The sequence below is a fragment of the Dryobates pubescens genome, chromosome 8 (assembly GCF_014839835.1).
Source record: "Dryobates pubescens isolate bDryPub1 chromosome 8, bDryPub1.pri, whole genome shotgun sequence".
In the NCBI taxonomy this organism is placed as follows: Eukaryota; Metazoa; Chordata; class Aves; order Piciformes; family Picidae; genus Dryobates; species Dryobates pubescens.
Window position 1 is genome coordinate 24,598,654 of NC_071619.1, and position 16,009 is coordinate 24,614,662.

The 16,009-nt window shown below is 40.0% G+C and overlaps 1 protein-coding gene across 2 annotated transcripts; it reads left to right on the forward strand.

Annotated features, from left to right (window-relative positions):
* The first annotated feature begins 1,271 nt into the window (after nucleotides 1-1,271).
* On the forward strand, nucleotides 1,272-12,873 carry PRXL2A (peroxiredoxin like 2A). Of its 2 annotated transcripts, none has more exons than XM_054163297.1 (6): nucleotides 1,272-1,382; nucleotides 6,674-6,853; nucleotides 7,215-7,306; nucleotides 10,726-10,866; nucleotides 12,001-12,165; nucleotides 12,303-12,873. In XM_054163297.1, the coding sequence occupies exons 1-6, from the start codon at nucleotides 1,292-1,294 to the stop codon at nucleotides 12,399-12,401; spliced, it is 768 nt and encodes a 255-aa protein (XP_054019272.1). In that variant the 5' UTR covers nucleotides 1,272-1,291; the 3' UTR covers nucleotides 12,402-12,873. The 2 variants fall into 2 exon arrangements, with proteins under 2 accessions (XP_054019272.1, XP_009907205.2); XM_009908903.2 differs by lacking the exon at nucleotides 1,272-1,382 and adding an exon at nucleotides 3,957-4,119 and having other exon boundaries at nucleotides 12,303-12,872.
* The last annotated feature ends 3,136 nt before the right edge of the window (nucleotides 12,874-16,009 follow it).

The window sequence follows — 16,009 nt, forward strand, 5'->3', positions numbered from 1 at the left end:
AAAGCAGCCCCAAACCATACAGGTCCTCCCACATTCCTCAGCTCTTTTGGGTAGTCCACTAATGCTGTTTCTGTCATAAAGTTTCCTTATCTTGTTTTTGCTTTGCTAGTAAGTCTGAGTGGCTTTGGTGCTTTTTATATGCCATCTCATTTCTAAAAGCATGTGGATAGATCAAAGCAAAGCTACCTTAATCTGGAGCAAAAAGCCATAAAGTATTTTCCCAGCAACTGCCTAAACCCACGCCATTCTAATATTCACTGAGCAACACAAAGCAACAGGGCTGTCTCTTCCCGAAAGACTGTCCTGCTGCAGAGGGATGCTGTGCTCCCTGGTGGAAGGAGGGCTGCCTCCATGCAGCAGCGTGGTCTGGACTCAAAAGGGGCTCTACCTGTGTGTTAAGGTGATGTTTTCTAGTACCTCCCAGCATACACGGCATATCGCCTCTAGTTTGATGTGTGCTAGGTTAGAACCTCCATGCTGCTGTTGCTTCCAATTAGCAGGGACCTTGTTTTGTAGTGAGATTCCTTCAAAAATGGCCAACAAGTTCTGTGCTAAACAGAAACTGCTAATAAACTTGGCAGTCTGAACTGAATGGCTAGTGAGTTCCAGTTATGAGACAGGTAAGAAAAGGCCATTTGGTCTAGGTAAGTTTGGGACACGCTGAAAAACAGGGGCTCTTAGTCTTTGGAAACGTAGAATCTTGGAACCGTCTAATCTTGGAACCGTCTAAGGTTACCTTCATTCTCCTGAGCTGCTGTTGAGTTACTGACCAGCATGTGCTGTCCTTGCTACCTTTTGTTTGGGTTTTGGTGTCGGAAGTCCCCGGTTAACAGGAGACCTCAGGAAATGCACCCAAGGCTGCAAGGGTGAGTGAGTGCTCCCGCGTTTCTCGCTGGAGCAGTGCCTAATGACCACAATCAAGTAAAGAGCGCCTTCCTTGAATGATGTTGTGGCATGTTTTTGGCTGTTTGAGCAAGTATAATCTTGAATGTAACGTATACGTAAGGTCTTTAAGTGCCCCATTAAACAGACTACTTGAATGCTAAACTCATTACATTCTCAAGATTTCAAGTCTTTATGTCGCGTTGTTCGATTCTTTGTTTACCTTAAATATATGCAGGCGCTGTATCTTTCCATACTTTTTGTTTCTCCCTTTGCTTAGCAGTCGGTAGAAAAATCCTAGTATAGAGAAAATGGGTCCCGGGAGGGAACAGGAGGCCTTTGGGCACTCCAGTTCTTAGCGGCGGGGTTAAAGTGCTTCAGCGCAACCATTCCGCGCTCGCGGCTGGGCATGGTGCCTGCGCGGAGGCCGTCGGGGGCGGTGCCTGAGCACGGCACGTGGCCTGCGGCGGCTGCGGGGTCTACAGCGGCGGAGCGGCGGCGTGAGTGAGGGGGCTTGGGTCCGCGGGGAGGGCAGTGTAGGGTAGGCTGGCCCCGCAATGGCGCTGGGCCCGCCGCACCGCCTCGGGCTGCTGCCGCGGTGGTCTGCTTTTCTAACCGTACCTGCTCGTGTCCTGCGTGCGCGATGGCCATGCTAATCCAGCGGGGAAGGGGCGGCAGCGGTTACTAACGTTGACACTTGAGGGTCAGGGGTGCCCTTCTGACAGCGCAGGACGATGTGAAGGGCGCCAAGTGCCTCTCCCTGCCCCCGCTGGACAGCCGTGGTGGCCTTTTCTCTGTCTGCTCTTGCTATCGGGCCTCTGCTGCTTTTCCCGATAGTCTTGATACGTGAAATCTTGCTTGTGCCTGTCCTTTGACTGATCCTTGCATTCTGATATTGCTTAACCCTGGTTTAAGTAGGTACAGAATCTACAGCAGTTATAGCTGATTTGGGGCTGGATGGACCACTTGCTGCAGTGTTTTTGGTGAATGCTGTTATTAATGACAAAGCCAATTAAAGTAATCACTCCATCACAATGCTAATTTACGTTATTAGTGGGACTGTTGATACTCCTTCCTCAAGGTCTGCAGACTGCCACAATATGTAGCATTCCTGCTTTTGATCCCCAGCAGAGAAGCAATGAGTTCAACCTGTATTATCGTCCCAGAAGTATTTAATGCAGACCTGTTCTCCCAGTACGTTCTCCCATGTCTGTGGTGTCGTCGTTTTGGTGATTAAGCAGAGATTTGAATTTTCCCATATGTGGTATCTAGCTGCCTGATCCATCTGGAAATACCTAGAAAGTTGGAAGACTCATGCCAGGGCTCTTTGCTCTCCCTTGCTGAAAAGAAAAGAGTGTTGATGTGCATCATTTCTTTAAAGCAGTATGAGAATGGGAGACATTATTTGGTCTAACAGCTAACTTACTTTCAAAGGAAGGACACAGCATCTTCTCGGTGCAATATTCTCTTGAATTTGGTAATGAAAGATGCACAGACTGGGAAGAAACCTAAAACGGTATCTGTTACTCTCGGCACAAGTAGTGGTTTGTTACAGGATCTTTACAATGGTGAAAAGAAAAAAAAAAATCCCTGCATAGTGAAAATTACTTACATTCATGCCATCAGAAATATTAGGAGGCTTCTTTGTGCATTGATTTTGGCATTTAAAGGACAGTTCAGGTCAGAAGGGCCCTCTGGAGTTTATCCAGTCAAATCCCACTTAAAACAAAGCTTATATTGAAGCCCCATCAGCATGTTGTGTTTTGTAAACCTTAATGGTATTTGAAAGCCCGTGAAATTTTGATGAGCATGTTATCAGGTAATTGTGAATTGTAAATTTTCTTTTAGGAGTTAGATTACAAAGATACTTGTAATCATATGACTCATTTTTGAGGGAATGTCTCATAAAAAATAATCAGATCAACTTGTTTGGGATATGCAAGTTGTGACAAAGCACTGAAAGATTTTTACACTCAATGTGGAATGTCTTGGGGAATTTGGGAGTGGGAAAGAAGAAGAATATGCAGTGGTCAAAGCCATTTGAAGTTAGGGTATATGTGCTAGTGCAGTCCATCTTGTCAGTGGACTGAGCGCAATGAATGTTTCCACTTTTGATCAGCTTTGTAAGTAAACCCATATGCTACCCTAAGTTTTACTGTCAACTTGAAAACAGACTTTTACAGGTCTTTTTTTATGCAGCTGCAATGGGTCCTGTTTACACTGCTAAAATAAATGTTTTGAGGATAGATATCCTTTTAATGACATTTTTTTCTCTAGTTGTGGGTGGGAGGGAAATGAGACATCTAGAAAACCATGTTTTAACTGGTCTTATTGACACAAATTGAAGGCCATCAGCTTGCACTTAAACCAGGATTATGACTAAATTATTTTAAATTCTGGTTAGCCAAACAGTGACAGATTATACAATACTTTGTTTTCTTGGGGATCTCTTGTGGCCAGCACAAAACCACACAAAAAGATGGTTTTCTTTTTTTCCTCCGTTCTCTGTAAAGAGAAGTGCTTGTTCCCTTTTGAAGGTTTCAGCAGAACTGAGAGCTTGAAGATCTGATAGTTCCAGTGAAAATGATGCTCTTTAGCAAAGGGATGTTGCCACTAAAGCAGGTAACGAAGCATAGAAACACAGATTAATTCACCAGTACAGCCTCTACATTGAAACTTTTTTCCTACCGTTGTGCGTTGTGATGGCTTTTTAATTGTGTTCAGGGTTGTTTGTAATGTTTTGGTATGCAGAGTGTGTGTAGGGGGTTAGAATTAGAATAAGCTGAAGCACAGGAAAATAATGTAAAAATGGCACAGATCTTGAGCTTTAGTCCTGGGTTCCCAGCTTCAGAAAGGTTTCCGTAATTCCCATTCCCTCTACTCACCCACCCACCCCATAACGAGGGTAACCATGTGTTCATGTTTAAAAAAACAACCAACCAACCAAACAAAAACAAACAAACAAAACCAACCCCGACTAAGATACTTTGAAACCAATCCTGTGGTGGATTGGACAGCTGTTCTTTCGTAACTGCCTCCGGGTGACTGCGGCACTTACTGCTTAAAAGACGTTGAGAGACAGGTCCTGGCGGCAAGGCAAAGGCTCCAGAGCTGGACTCCTGCCTGGTCCTGCCCACGTGTGCTCTGTGGCAGTGCAGTTGGCTGTCCCTCGTGCCTGCACTCGCATTTGGGGTGAGCTGGTGGTGGCTGATGCTCGAGCAGGCAGCATGGGTTCTGGTGAGTGCATCCGCCTAAATGTTAAAGGTTTACAGACTGCTCTGCTGTAGTTTCTTTTGGATTATGGTTTATGGGATTATCTTCTTATTGTGGATTGTCATTATATGTTTTAAACCCCTTTTGATCAGGGGGCAGGAGTGTTTGTATTATAAGGAGGATGGAGGGCTTATTTTGAGATTGAGATTTCCTTAATAAACAGCAGCTAAACAGAACTGAAGCCAGTAGTTGCAGATGTTCAGCTGTTTCCCATTTAGTCTCTTCACTTGGGGTTCAGTGACAGATCTGTCAGGGTTCCTCAGCCTGTCTTGTTAGTAAATGTTTTGATAATCCTGGCTGCTGTTTCCCATACGTATTTTTCAGAGTTGCTCACAGTGGTGTTTGCTTAGTTGCAGAGGAATTTCCATATCAGCATTTAGAACAGCTTCTTCCATTTTCATATTTACTGAACTAGCAAAAAAACCTTGCATATTTGAATGGGGGAATTTTTATTTTGTCACTAAGTGGAGACCAAAGAGTTCAACTAAATTAAAGAGATGTGTTGACTAAGTTTAATGATCGCCTCTCTATCAACTACAAAGGAGTAGAATCTGCCTTTTAACAATGCTAATATTGATAACAATAATAATAACACTAATAAAAATTAAAAGTTATGTGAGAACTACACATTGACCAATTGCTATGGATTTGGCAATGGTTTTGTACACAAGGGATTAATACTTGGGTTTTATCCCCTTCTAACTTAGGAATTACTTGAAAATCAGTTATTGACTAGAAAAGATTCAAATCCAAAAATAGTTGGTTAATCAAGCGCTGAATGGAAACAAGGCTATAGCATTTTGGATATGCCACAGAGATTTTGAGTCTTAACACAAGGATATTGCTGCACCACAGCAATACATTTTGCATTATGTTTTGGTCATTCTAAAGGCTGGGGTCAGGATGGGCTCTGATATGAGTCAGGAAGATATCAAAAAATGTCATTCCAGTACGACTTTATGTTTGAAAAATGTATGTAGAGAACGCAGATATGATCAAAGAAGGTTTCCATTGTTCAGAAATAAATGGTGAGATGATAAGAGAACAGATTCTACCCTATTATGTTTGTGTAAACTGGCCTTGTTTCTTGCATGGGATTGTGAATTAAATTTCTACATACTGTGATTCTGTCTTCCTTGAAACAAAGTATTCTGTTAAAAGAATGAAGCTGTCATTGTTTTTTTTCCCAGACTGTTTTCTAGCTGTTTCTACAGGCAGACAGTTGATTGTGTTTGTTTCTCAGTGGTATTCTGGAGATAGTTTTAAGGATGCAAAGGGATTTTATCCCAGAAAATGCTGGGCACAAATTGAGGAGTTACTCTGAGTCCTTAATTTATGACTTCTGTTAAAAGCTGGCAGTGGGGGTATAGATTATGTATGTCTCTGTTTTATTGCCAGTCACAGCTCAAAACAATATTTTCCTATGTTTATGAGGGAGAAAAAATGCTTCTTCTCCTATACAAAAGTATATTTAGATGGCAGTATTTGCCAAAACAGTCTTTCAGGGAATAGTGTTTTGTAGATGGCTCTGGAAAATATTTGATTCCCCATATTGTGTAATACTAAAGTTGGGTGACTGCAAACCTACGGCCCTTTGTAACAAATAGCTGTTATGATCTAAGTGCACAGTGACTTCTCACACTGCCAAAATTCCAGTGACCTTTGTCTTGGTAACAACAAGGAGTGTTTTCACTTTAAGACTTGAGCATGCATATATAATGGCTTCCATTGCAATGTTATCAGTTCTGACTGAGGGGTGTGAGATTAAGTTGTTTGTTCCTGATGTTATTTCAGGTTTAGCAACACTAGAAATTGGTTAGCATATAGGTAGTGCTGTCCAGGGCATGTTTGTAGTGTTGGATCACTGTCTCTAATAAAATGGTTGCAAGTCTATATATTTCTGTCTGACTGATGAGCTCTGATTTTGGCTTGGTGCCTCTTTTGATTCTAATGTGGAACTGTAAGGAATAGGAAAGGTGACCAGTTATGGCAAACCAGATAGGGATTTTTGTTTTTTAAAGAAGTCTTCTGTTGCATATTTGTAAAGTTCACTATCTAATATAGAGAAGGGTGGGGAAAATTACCTACACGTACTTCTTTTTTGAAAGAAACCACTTTCTTACTGTAGTAAGTTGTTGGCTAACATAGAGGTTGTCTTGTTGGAGGCTCTTTATTGCACACATAGACTTCTATCATCTTTCTCCCTATTGCATCTGAGCACTTTAATCATGAATGCTTTTGCCTGATAGCAGGAAAAGGTAAGAGTATCTTGTTAACAGTTTTGATATGGGTCAAGCATGGAACTGTGATTTAATCTAGATTTCCAAAAACCCAGTTCAGTACATTAATAAATATGCAGATCATTTCCAGTCAAAAAGCCCAAACCCCAACAAACAAAAGACAAACCAATAACAAATAAAAAAAATAGATAGAGCTTTTAGTTGTTTTAATCCAGTTTCTCCTTGTCTGGCATCATGGCTGTCCAGGGTTGGAGCTGCTTTTTTCTTTCTCTTTCCAGAAATGTCCTTCCTGCCTGACTTGGGGATCTTCACCATGGGCATGTGGTCTGTTGGTCTTGGAGCCATTGGTGCAGCTGTGACAGGGATTGTCCTTGCTAACACTGACTTATTTTTGTCCAAACCAGAAAAAGCTACATTGGAGTTTTTAGAGGAAATAGAGCTGAAAACGTTGGGATCAGGTAAGACTACAGATGTTCCAGCCCACATTCTTCAATAATTGAGCCTTTAGAAGAACTTTTGTTAAGGGCAAAGTTGCAAGTTTTTCTTAGTCTTTCCTAGTTACAGCACATAGCTTGTTGAGTGTCCTTGATGGCCTTCTGATGAAGGAAAAGGAACCAGAACTGCTATTTCTGGATGAAGCATGACATACTTCTAAAAATCAGTAAAGCAATAATTCTGTGTTATGCATAAAGATTGTTTGTCTGATAGAACTGTATTTGAATGTGTAATTCTCTGCTTTGTGTTGGTCCTTAAAGCATTAATCATTACAAAAAAGTATGACTGATATTATTGTTGATGCTGTTTCTCCTGTATAAACAGAACAGAGAACATTCAAAGCAGGTGAACTATGGAAGAAGAATGGTGCAGTGATCATGGCTGTGCGAAGACCTGGATGATTTTTGTGCAGAGAGGTACTTCTGGGCTTGGGGATTAATTAGGAAGAGCTGAGTTCTACACGCATAAAGGGGCGTGAATAGCACAGTCATAATATACATTGGCAGTATCTGTAAGGTCTTCTTTCTAGCCCAAATCAGTTGCCAGCTAACAACATGCTTATTTTTCTTGGGAGCTGGTTTGTATAGTCTACAGTTTGTGTAGTCTATAGTCTGATCATTTTCCTTCTGAAAAGCGATGGTTACACGGTTATTACATCTTCCAAGGACCTAGCTCATGGTAATTAGAAAGGGAGATTACACAAAATACAATTGGTAATGAGTCTTAGGAGATAGTTGTATTCCATATGCCCTAAACAAATCTTTGAGAGACTGTTAGTCTCTGGTTAAAAGCAGCCCAAGACTGAACTGAAAGAAAGCCATCAGATAAAGCTCATCAGCAAAAAAGAGATGCACGTGAAGGGGAGTCCCTTACTGTTGTGGATACTGAACAGGAAGGTAAGGAATCTGAAGACAAGGTGGTTTGGTTCCATAATGAGGTGAGTGGGAAATAAAGTATGATCCTTAGGTTGTCATTAGACTCCTTAGATGGAGGTGGGAGTAGGCACTTAAAATAGAATTTAAATGTACCGTGTGCCTGGGAACAGCCATAACTTGCACCTTGGCCATTATTTTTCTCATAGCTATGGGGGAAAATAGCGGTTATGTTATTACTCACTACTGTATAATGTGGAGTAATTAATATTGCAACCACTTACTTAAGGGGTCTACTCCAATCAATAGTAACTGCTTAAGTATCTGTAGAATTCCTGGAAGGTTAACGATTAAAGTACTTTAATTTCTGAACAGGTGTAGCGTAGGCAGGAGAGTGCACTGCATGCCTGACTTTGTGCCTTTCACATTTGGGGTCAGACAGGAATTTGTTAATGACTTTTATTTTTTTAGGCCAACTTCCTACGTAGACACAAATGTCCCAGTTCAAAGAATGGTAATGTTCTTTTTCAAGAAAAAAATGTAGAGAGAAATTTAACATTCTAATTGGTTTTGCTTCAAAACTTCAACATTTTAATGGTGGCAGCCATACTACTAATCAGCTAATTGGGACAAAGAATTGTTTTGTTTTTTAACAGTGAAAGTGTTTGAAAAAAAAAATTAACTGTCTCATCCAATGTTATTTTTGATTGTCCTGTACTCAAAGCATTTTTGTGAGCTGTCTCTTGCCTTTCTCCTAAGAACAGTTCAGTTGTCCTTTCCTTTGTGTCCACTGATGCTTTTCTGCAGTAAGAAAGCTGCTTCTTTCCCTACTGTCACTGACTCTGAGCTGGTGGAATGATTCAGTATAGGTGACTTGCCATATCTGTTAACCTGCAGGCAGTATGTTTTTATCATTTTGCAAAGGACAAAACACACCAGCTTCCCACTATCTTACACCTTGCAAAGGATGTTGAAATTGGTCCTCATTGACAAATCCTACTGGAAGGATGCCTTTGGATCCTTGAGAATTGAGGCCTGTAGACTCAAGAAATATGGAGTCTTTTCTCTTAATTTTCTGCATCCTAAATCATCAGATTCCTTATTTCACAGGACTGCACTTGTACATCTCATAGTCTGGAGCAGGCCATGTAGTGATCCAGTGATCCAGTCACTGTGAAAGTACTGTGGGCTTGCTAAATATTGTAGATGCCAACATGCTTCTAAAGTAGCAGAAGAGCCATAGTTGAACTATCAGACGACTACACTGAGATGGGAATCATTCTTTTGAGTTGTCCCTGCCTTGGAGAAGTATTCTGCTAGGGTAAACGTGTCTGCTTTTTACACAAATATGAAAACGGTTTCACAGACTAGACGAAATGTTTGCAGTCCCATGGTAAGGCTGTACAGCTGTTATGTGCTACAGTTTGCCCACAACCATAGACTTCTTTGCTTTCTCTTATTGTCTCAGATTAAATAGCAATAATGAAAAAACTTGGTCTGGTCCCAAGGTGCCACTTGATGTCCAATCTCTTGAGAATTTTAAAACTTAGGTATGCTCTTACATCATTCCTGCTCTTCCCCTCCCAAAAGCCAAGTAAGAAGATATAAAATCAACACCACCAAACTACTGAAGTGCATTTTTCCAAAAGGCTAATCAGTTTCATGGCCTTGCTGTCTCTCCAGAGTGTGATTTCTGTCTTTATGGGTCATCCCACCGCACTAGCCTGGAACATCAGTTTTCAGATGCATTAAATTGCAAGCCAAATCTTTTTTGGTTTGTATTGTTGGTTGTGAGAGTTTTTACCTATATGAAACATTGTTATTAATGTCCTTTTTAGGAAGATCGTAAGACATTCTGTTGAGGAAAAGTAGAAAATAATTACCAGATCTTTAACAATAGAAAAGCTGGAAAAGATCTAACAAGTATAATCTTTTAACTCTCACCACTCTCTACTTGATGTTTGCTTGTGATGCTGATTCATCCTTTTGCATTTTCTCTGAAGACGACAGAGCAGTGTACTGCAGAGCTGCCCTTACCCTTTCACCTACTGATGTCTTTCCTCCTGTCTGTTAACCCTTATCTGTTTGCTACTTGATACTAAGTAAATTCTAGATGTCGTGCAAGCCTTTTGAGTTAAGGCACTTTCGTTGAGATGGCTGAGGGTGTTAATGTAAACTATGTTCATTTTTTTTAAAGCATGGAGTTTGTTGTGGGAGGTTTGTTTTTTTCAGTAAAAGTAACCTATCTCCATTGCCTATAGAAGTATGAACTCTGATCTGTTGGGAACCTCAGAGGCCTTTGTACAAATGTGAGAGCTGGGATTCTGCTGAAGACAGAACTAAAAAGCCAGCAGATGAATGGTGACACTTAACATGCCAGAAAAAGCAGTATTGCTCCTGGGATCGTGAAGGTGTTTGCAGAAATTCCCTCACTATTTTCACTGGAGGATCTAGGAAAGAGAATGCGTCTCCATTCTATTACTTATTCTGGTCTTGTTTAACCTGCTTCTTTACAGAGCCCTTCAAATACTTTGCAAAAGGGCTGACAATGACGTGTTTTCCCTTGGAATAAAGAATTGGAAATTCTGGCCTGGGAGAGTTAAGTGGTGTGCAGACAGTATATGCTTACTGTTCTTTAAAAACTGTAGAAGAAGCCCTATCAGAAGCTAGATATATCTACAGCTTTGAATTAAATAATGTGTTCTCCAGGATTTTAATATCCAGTAAATGCTTCAAAAGTTCCCTTTATGCTTAATGAATAAAACAGTAGTAAATCTAATGAAGACCTGCTTTGGAGTAGATCTAGCTTAAATGTCTGATTTGCAGGTCTAATTCTGTGTTGCTCTTTAGGCTAGAATTTACATGTATTTCTGATACTCTTGAAATTCAGGGTGAAGCTTTCCAGTCTCCATATACTGCCTGAAATGTTTGATTATTAATTTATTATTTTTTTCCATTCTTAGGAGGCTTCTGAGCTCTCCTCTCTGATACCTCAGCTGTCCAAGCTGGGTGTCCCTCTCTATGCAGTTGTGAAAGAGAAGATAGGGACTGAAGTGGAGGATTTTCAGCATTATTTTAAAGGAGAAATCTTTCTGGATGGAAAGGTATAGTGAAGTCGGTGTTCTCCTTTTATTTAAAACCAAGCTTATGAACATCCTCTTTGAATAGCTTGTATAAATAGTATAGATAGTATGTGGTCTGGGTGAAGGATTTAGTAGTATTGCAGTTTAAGAAGTTAATTAGCTTTGCTTTTCTATATATATATGTATTTTCTGCTCAGCTTACAAACTGCTCTGTAGCTATGCACTGATAACTTTAGAATAGACTAGAATTAACCAGGTTGGAAAAGACCTTTGAAATCATCGAGTCCAGCCTATCACTCAACACCACCTTATCAACTAAAACTTGGTGTTGCAGGATTATTCCTCCCCTTTCGCAGTTAAATAATATGGCCTATTATGTTTATTTTTTTCTTTTACTGACTGTGTGACTTGCTGATGTTTATGATGTATGAATCAAAGTCTAAAGGTGACAGACAATTAATACATGATGTGCAGGCCAAATTGCAGCAACATGGCTTGTCCCAGTACACTGACACATGCAGTATTGCCAGTATCATGTCCCACAAAACCATGGCCATCTTACTCTTTAAAGCAGAAGACATATTTAGAAATAATTTGACTTTTGGAGGAAAAAGAATATACAATACTCAAAATCAAATATATACTTAACAGTTTCCCTGCCCACTCTGCATGTGTGAAAGAATCAGTCTGATTTAAAAGAAACAAACCACAAACAAAATGTCAATCCCCCCCCAAAAAAAAACAACCAACCAAAACAAAACAACCCCAACCAAATAAAAAAAATTTCAGGACTTGGCACCACTGCTGTCTCTTTATCAGCATTTTTATTGTCATCTCTTTTCTTATTTTTGAAGTATGTTTATCACAAAGTACACTTGTCAGCAGTAGGTGTGTAGATGGGACTTAAATACCTGTGGATCAGCTTAGAATCGAGATGACTGGTGGCAATACCACTAGCTGGCTCTGTGAAGGTAAGCAGTCATATGGTGCATTGAACAGGTTAGTTCAGGACGCAGTTTCTTTTCAGCTCTGCATGGTTAGCTTTTGTGTGTTGTGACCTTTCTTGCATACAAGGTTGTCTGGTTTCCTGAATTTCATTTGGGCAGAAAAATCCTTTCTGTTTTGTTTGCTGAGATATTTTCTGTTTCTCTGCAGAAGGGCTTCTATGGTCCACGCAGACGAAGAATGATGTTGTCAGGCTTCTTCCGCTTTGGAGTCTGGCAAAATTTCTTCCGTGCTTGGAAAAATGGATATAGCGGTAACCTGGAAGGAGAAGGATTCACCTTGGGAGGAGTATATGTTATTGGAGCAGGAAGACAGGTACTGCAGGCAATCTAAGAGGCTTTTGTGTCTCCTGTGAGACCAGAAGCTTATTTTCTGGAATTGTTCAGTTGCCGGTAAATTCATGTCTAGTGGGGAGACTAGTGTATGAATTTCTCTCTTATGTCTTTGATTAGGGTGTTTTACTGGAGCACCGTGAGAAAGAATTTGGAGACAAAGTCAGCCTTCCATCTGTCCTTGAAGCTGCTGAGAAGATAAAACCAGATGCTTCATAAGCAGAAAAATAGTTGTACATGCTTCTGATCACAGCTTGAAATGTAGAATGCATCTGTTTCTTCAATGTGCAGTTTAATTGCTTCATCACTATTTAGTGATCAATGCAGAGGAAAAACTCTCTATTCAAACATAGAAAATAATGAAAATTCTCCTGGATCTTTTCTTGCTTTGCAGCCTTTCGGGTGGTTAGGATTTCAACTGCTGTTTGACTATTAATGAAAGGCAAAGTCTAAAGTCTGACCTAACCTTGATGTTTTCAGTCAGAGACAGTCAGTTGAAAACCTGTCTACCTAGGAAGAAAAACTCTGCTAAGGCTAGAATAATGGAATTACCAGCTGAGGTTGAAAGATAATAAAGCTTTATGTAAATGAAATGCCTTTGCTTTTTGCTTTTTCGTTGACATGTAAACACATCTGTGTTTTAGAAGACTTAAATCCTGTCAGTTTAGATTTTTCTGAGATTTCTGCATTCAGACGTGACATATGTCTACCCAATAAGTTTCTGGTTAGTTAATGACTAGCTCTAGGTCTTTCAGCTCTTTGTGTGATTTCCTGCAAGGAAGACTGAAGACATCTCACATCCACTTCAGAAGATAACTGTGGCATGAGGGCAAGTTCCATCTTGTGTTTAAAGCTGTTTAAAAAAAGAAAAAAAGAGAGAGAACAATACCAGAGAGCAGATTAGGTAGTGTTTCCATCCTGGCTTGAATTCTGCAGTAGAATATCTGGGCTCTGACTCCTAAAAATAGATGTTCTGTTGCGCAACCAATGTGAGCCAATATCTTACACAGCCAATACATATAGACTGAAGAATGAACAGGACATCATGAATTTGATGTTTCAAAGTGTGAACAAAATTTTAACATTGCACTTAGAGAGGATGAACAAGTGTGGTGCATTCATCACTAACTGGTGCATGTAAAACGCTAGGTAATTTTGGAAGAAGACACAGGCTAAAACATACTAGGCTGGCAGAGGAGTTAAAGGGAAGGATTCTTTTGTCCTGACAGCAGGTCAGTCTGAACTGTCATCCTGCTTTCTTCTGACCTTAAAGAAACTAATGAAACTTTTATTTATTATTGGTACTGAGGGCAGGGATAATTTGCAACTCTGGTAATATACCTATTTTTGCACTGTATGCCAGTTCCTATCCATCTGTCTTGAGCTGTGTACAAAAAAATGGTCATACATGATACTGACTGTATGAAACCAAATTCCACAAAATTCTAGGACTTCACAAACACTGAGTCCTGGTCTTGATCTGTGTTAAATTACTTACAAAGGCTTCAAAATTGCATCATTATGAATGAAATCCTGACTAACTTTAATTTTATGTCCAGGCAGACCTTACTTTAATAAGGATATTTATGTGCTCTTCAGAGTCTGTTTGTTACAGTTCCATGAAGCTACACTAGCAGTGATGATGAGTGATTAATATGTTCACTAAGATGCTTCGTTTGAAAAAATGGAAACTGGACTCACGTATGCTAACAGCTGCAATTTGTGTTTGACTTCTGGAGGACAGAGAAAGAAATAGGAGTTTGAGTAGAGCAGCAAAAGCAACAGCAAATCAACTACATCATACAGACTTTCTCTATGAAGACTCTCCTAGGACTCACGGACAGGAGCAGAAAACCATATCTGTTCTGTGCTGCATGGGTAAGTGTGCCCATAAGATGATGTCAAAAAACTGTTGAGTACTCAAAGAAATAAAATGACTTGAGGTGGACAAATCTGAATCGCATCCCAAGCAGCCAGGAGGCTGCCAAGGGTTTGCTCCACGGGCTAAGGCATTGTATTTGAGGGCATTTTGTCCTGGGTTTTACCACTGAAAGGAAATACCTTATCATGAGTCCTTGCCTGACAAAAGACACCTAAAATGTCCTCTACAGACCCAAATCAAAATTCAAAGCATTGTGCAAGTGGCCACTTGTCTGCAGTGGGTGTGCTGTTAGTTTGCAGTGCAAGTTGTATGAAACAAAAGATGCTAGAAGAAATAGGTGTAAGCTACTGTTTCTGCAAGGTGCTACTAATAAAACCGAGATTGTTTAAAGTAGGAGAATTCTGGATCATAGCTCCTGCAGAGTTTTGAGTTTTCAGTGGGAATTGGAGAGCTTTGCCATTTGCAGAGAATGATCTTGCACAGACATGGGCAAAGAAGGTACTGATCTTAGACCTGGATTTCAGGCCTTGTTCCAAGGGCTGTTTATGCGTTTCACATAAACATGAAATGTGAAAGCCATAAACAGTCCTTGGAGAATGGGATGGAAGCCAGATACATTCTGAGAAATGGAAGATAAAGTAAAGTGCCTTTAAAACCTGCTAAATCTGGAGAGCATCTACTTAGAGTTTTGTGTACATGCAATCGAATGCCACCCACTCTGGCAGAGCTAGCTGCTGATTCTTTCAGTGAAGCTTGCACAAGGTCCTAAATGATTACAAGGATGCCACGAGGTTGCAGCCCTGCTGTTAGCCCACACAAACAAGCTGGTTTTTTGTGATCTTGGAATAGATGCAAGAAGCCATCGTGTCCAGCATTTAAAATGTTTATCCAAAGTAAAATGAATGTTAAACATACAAATCACTAATGCCTCAACATAGTGAATTGTTCTTTCAGTGTAGAAACATTTTAAGAAAGATCCATGAAGTCCTTTGAAGGGTGTTATTAAAATTACTCATGGGAACTGAAAGTTCTCTGCTGTGTTGGCTTCAGCAAGGCATATGTATGGTAACCATGTCATACCTAGGTCTGGAAGGGTGTGTTTTCCTACTGTTAAGAGTGCTAGTTCCCATAAAGAGTTGGCAGGACAGCCTATTTCTTGATTTAAGAGTTATGTAAGCTTACATTTCAGAGTTTTCTAACCCCATCTTTCAGAGATAAGTCAAAATTTAGAGCCACAAAAGGTCCAGTTGGTATTTGAAACTGTTCTCAGGAATTACTGCTGAAAAATCTGGGGTTTTTTTGAGCCAGCTTTGGGATTTGGAGTTGGTTCATCCTTTCTGAACTCCATGTTGACAAAATAAAAATGGAGAGGACAGAAAATACACAGCACCTAAGAGCTAGGAACTGTTAATAAGAATTGGAAATAGGCAGTCATGAAGAAATAAAAATGACAGCCAAATACTAGAGGAGGAACAAATGAATTCTAAATTAATTTCTAATGCTGGAAACTGCAAGGTGTGACTATCTGCTTTTAAAAAACATTTTGCTTCTAAATATAGACTGTTCATTGGGGGAAAAAAAAAAGAAAAAAATAATAATCAGAGTTGTTGGCTTTGTTGTACCAACAGCTACCTCTGCTGGCCCAGTTCCTTATATGCATTTAATGTTTTGGTTTGGTTTGGTTTGGTTTTTTTCTTTCTTTTTTTTCCCCCCTTTTTCCCTTTTTTTTTTTTTTTTCTCCTTTTAACACAACCTGTACACAAAATCTAAATAATTCCTCAGTGCATCACATATGACATCACAGCTCAACGCTCAGCTAGTTATTGGAAACTCCAACAACTGAAAATTTGTTTATTCTGGGCTTGGGAAAAACAAAAAACCAAAACAAAACCCCAAACCCTTCCCTGTAGTAATTTCTCTTCAATCAAATTTTCTTTGTAATCTT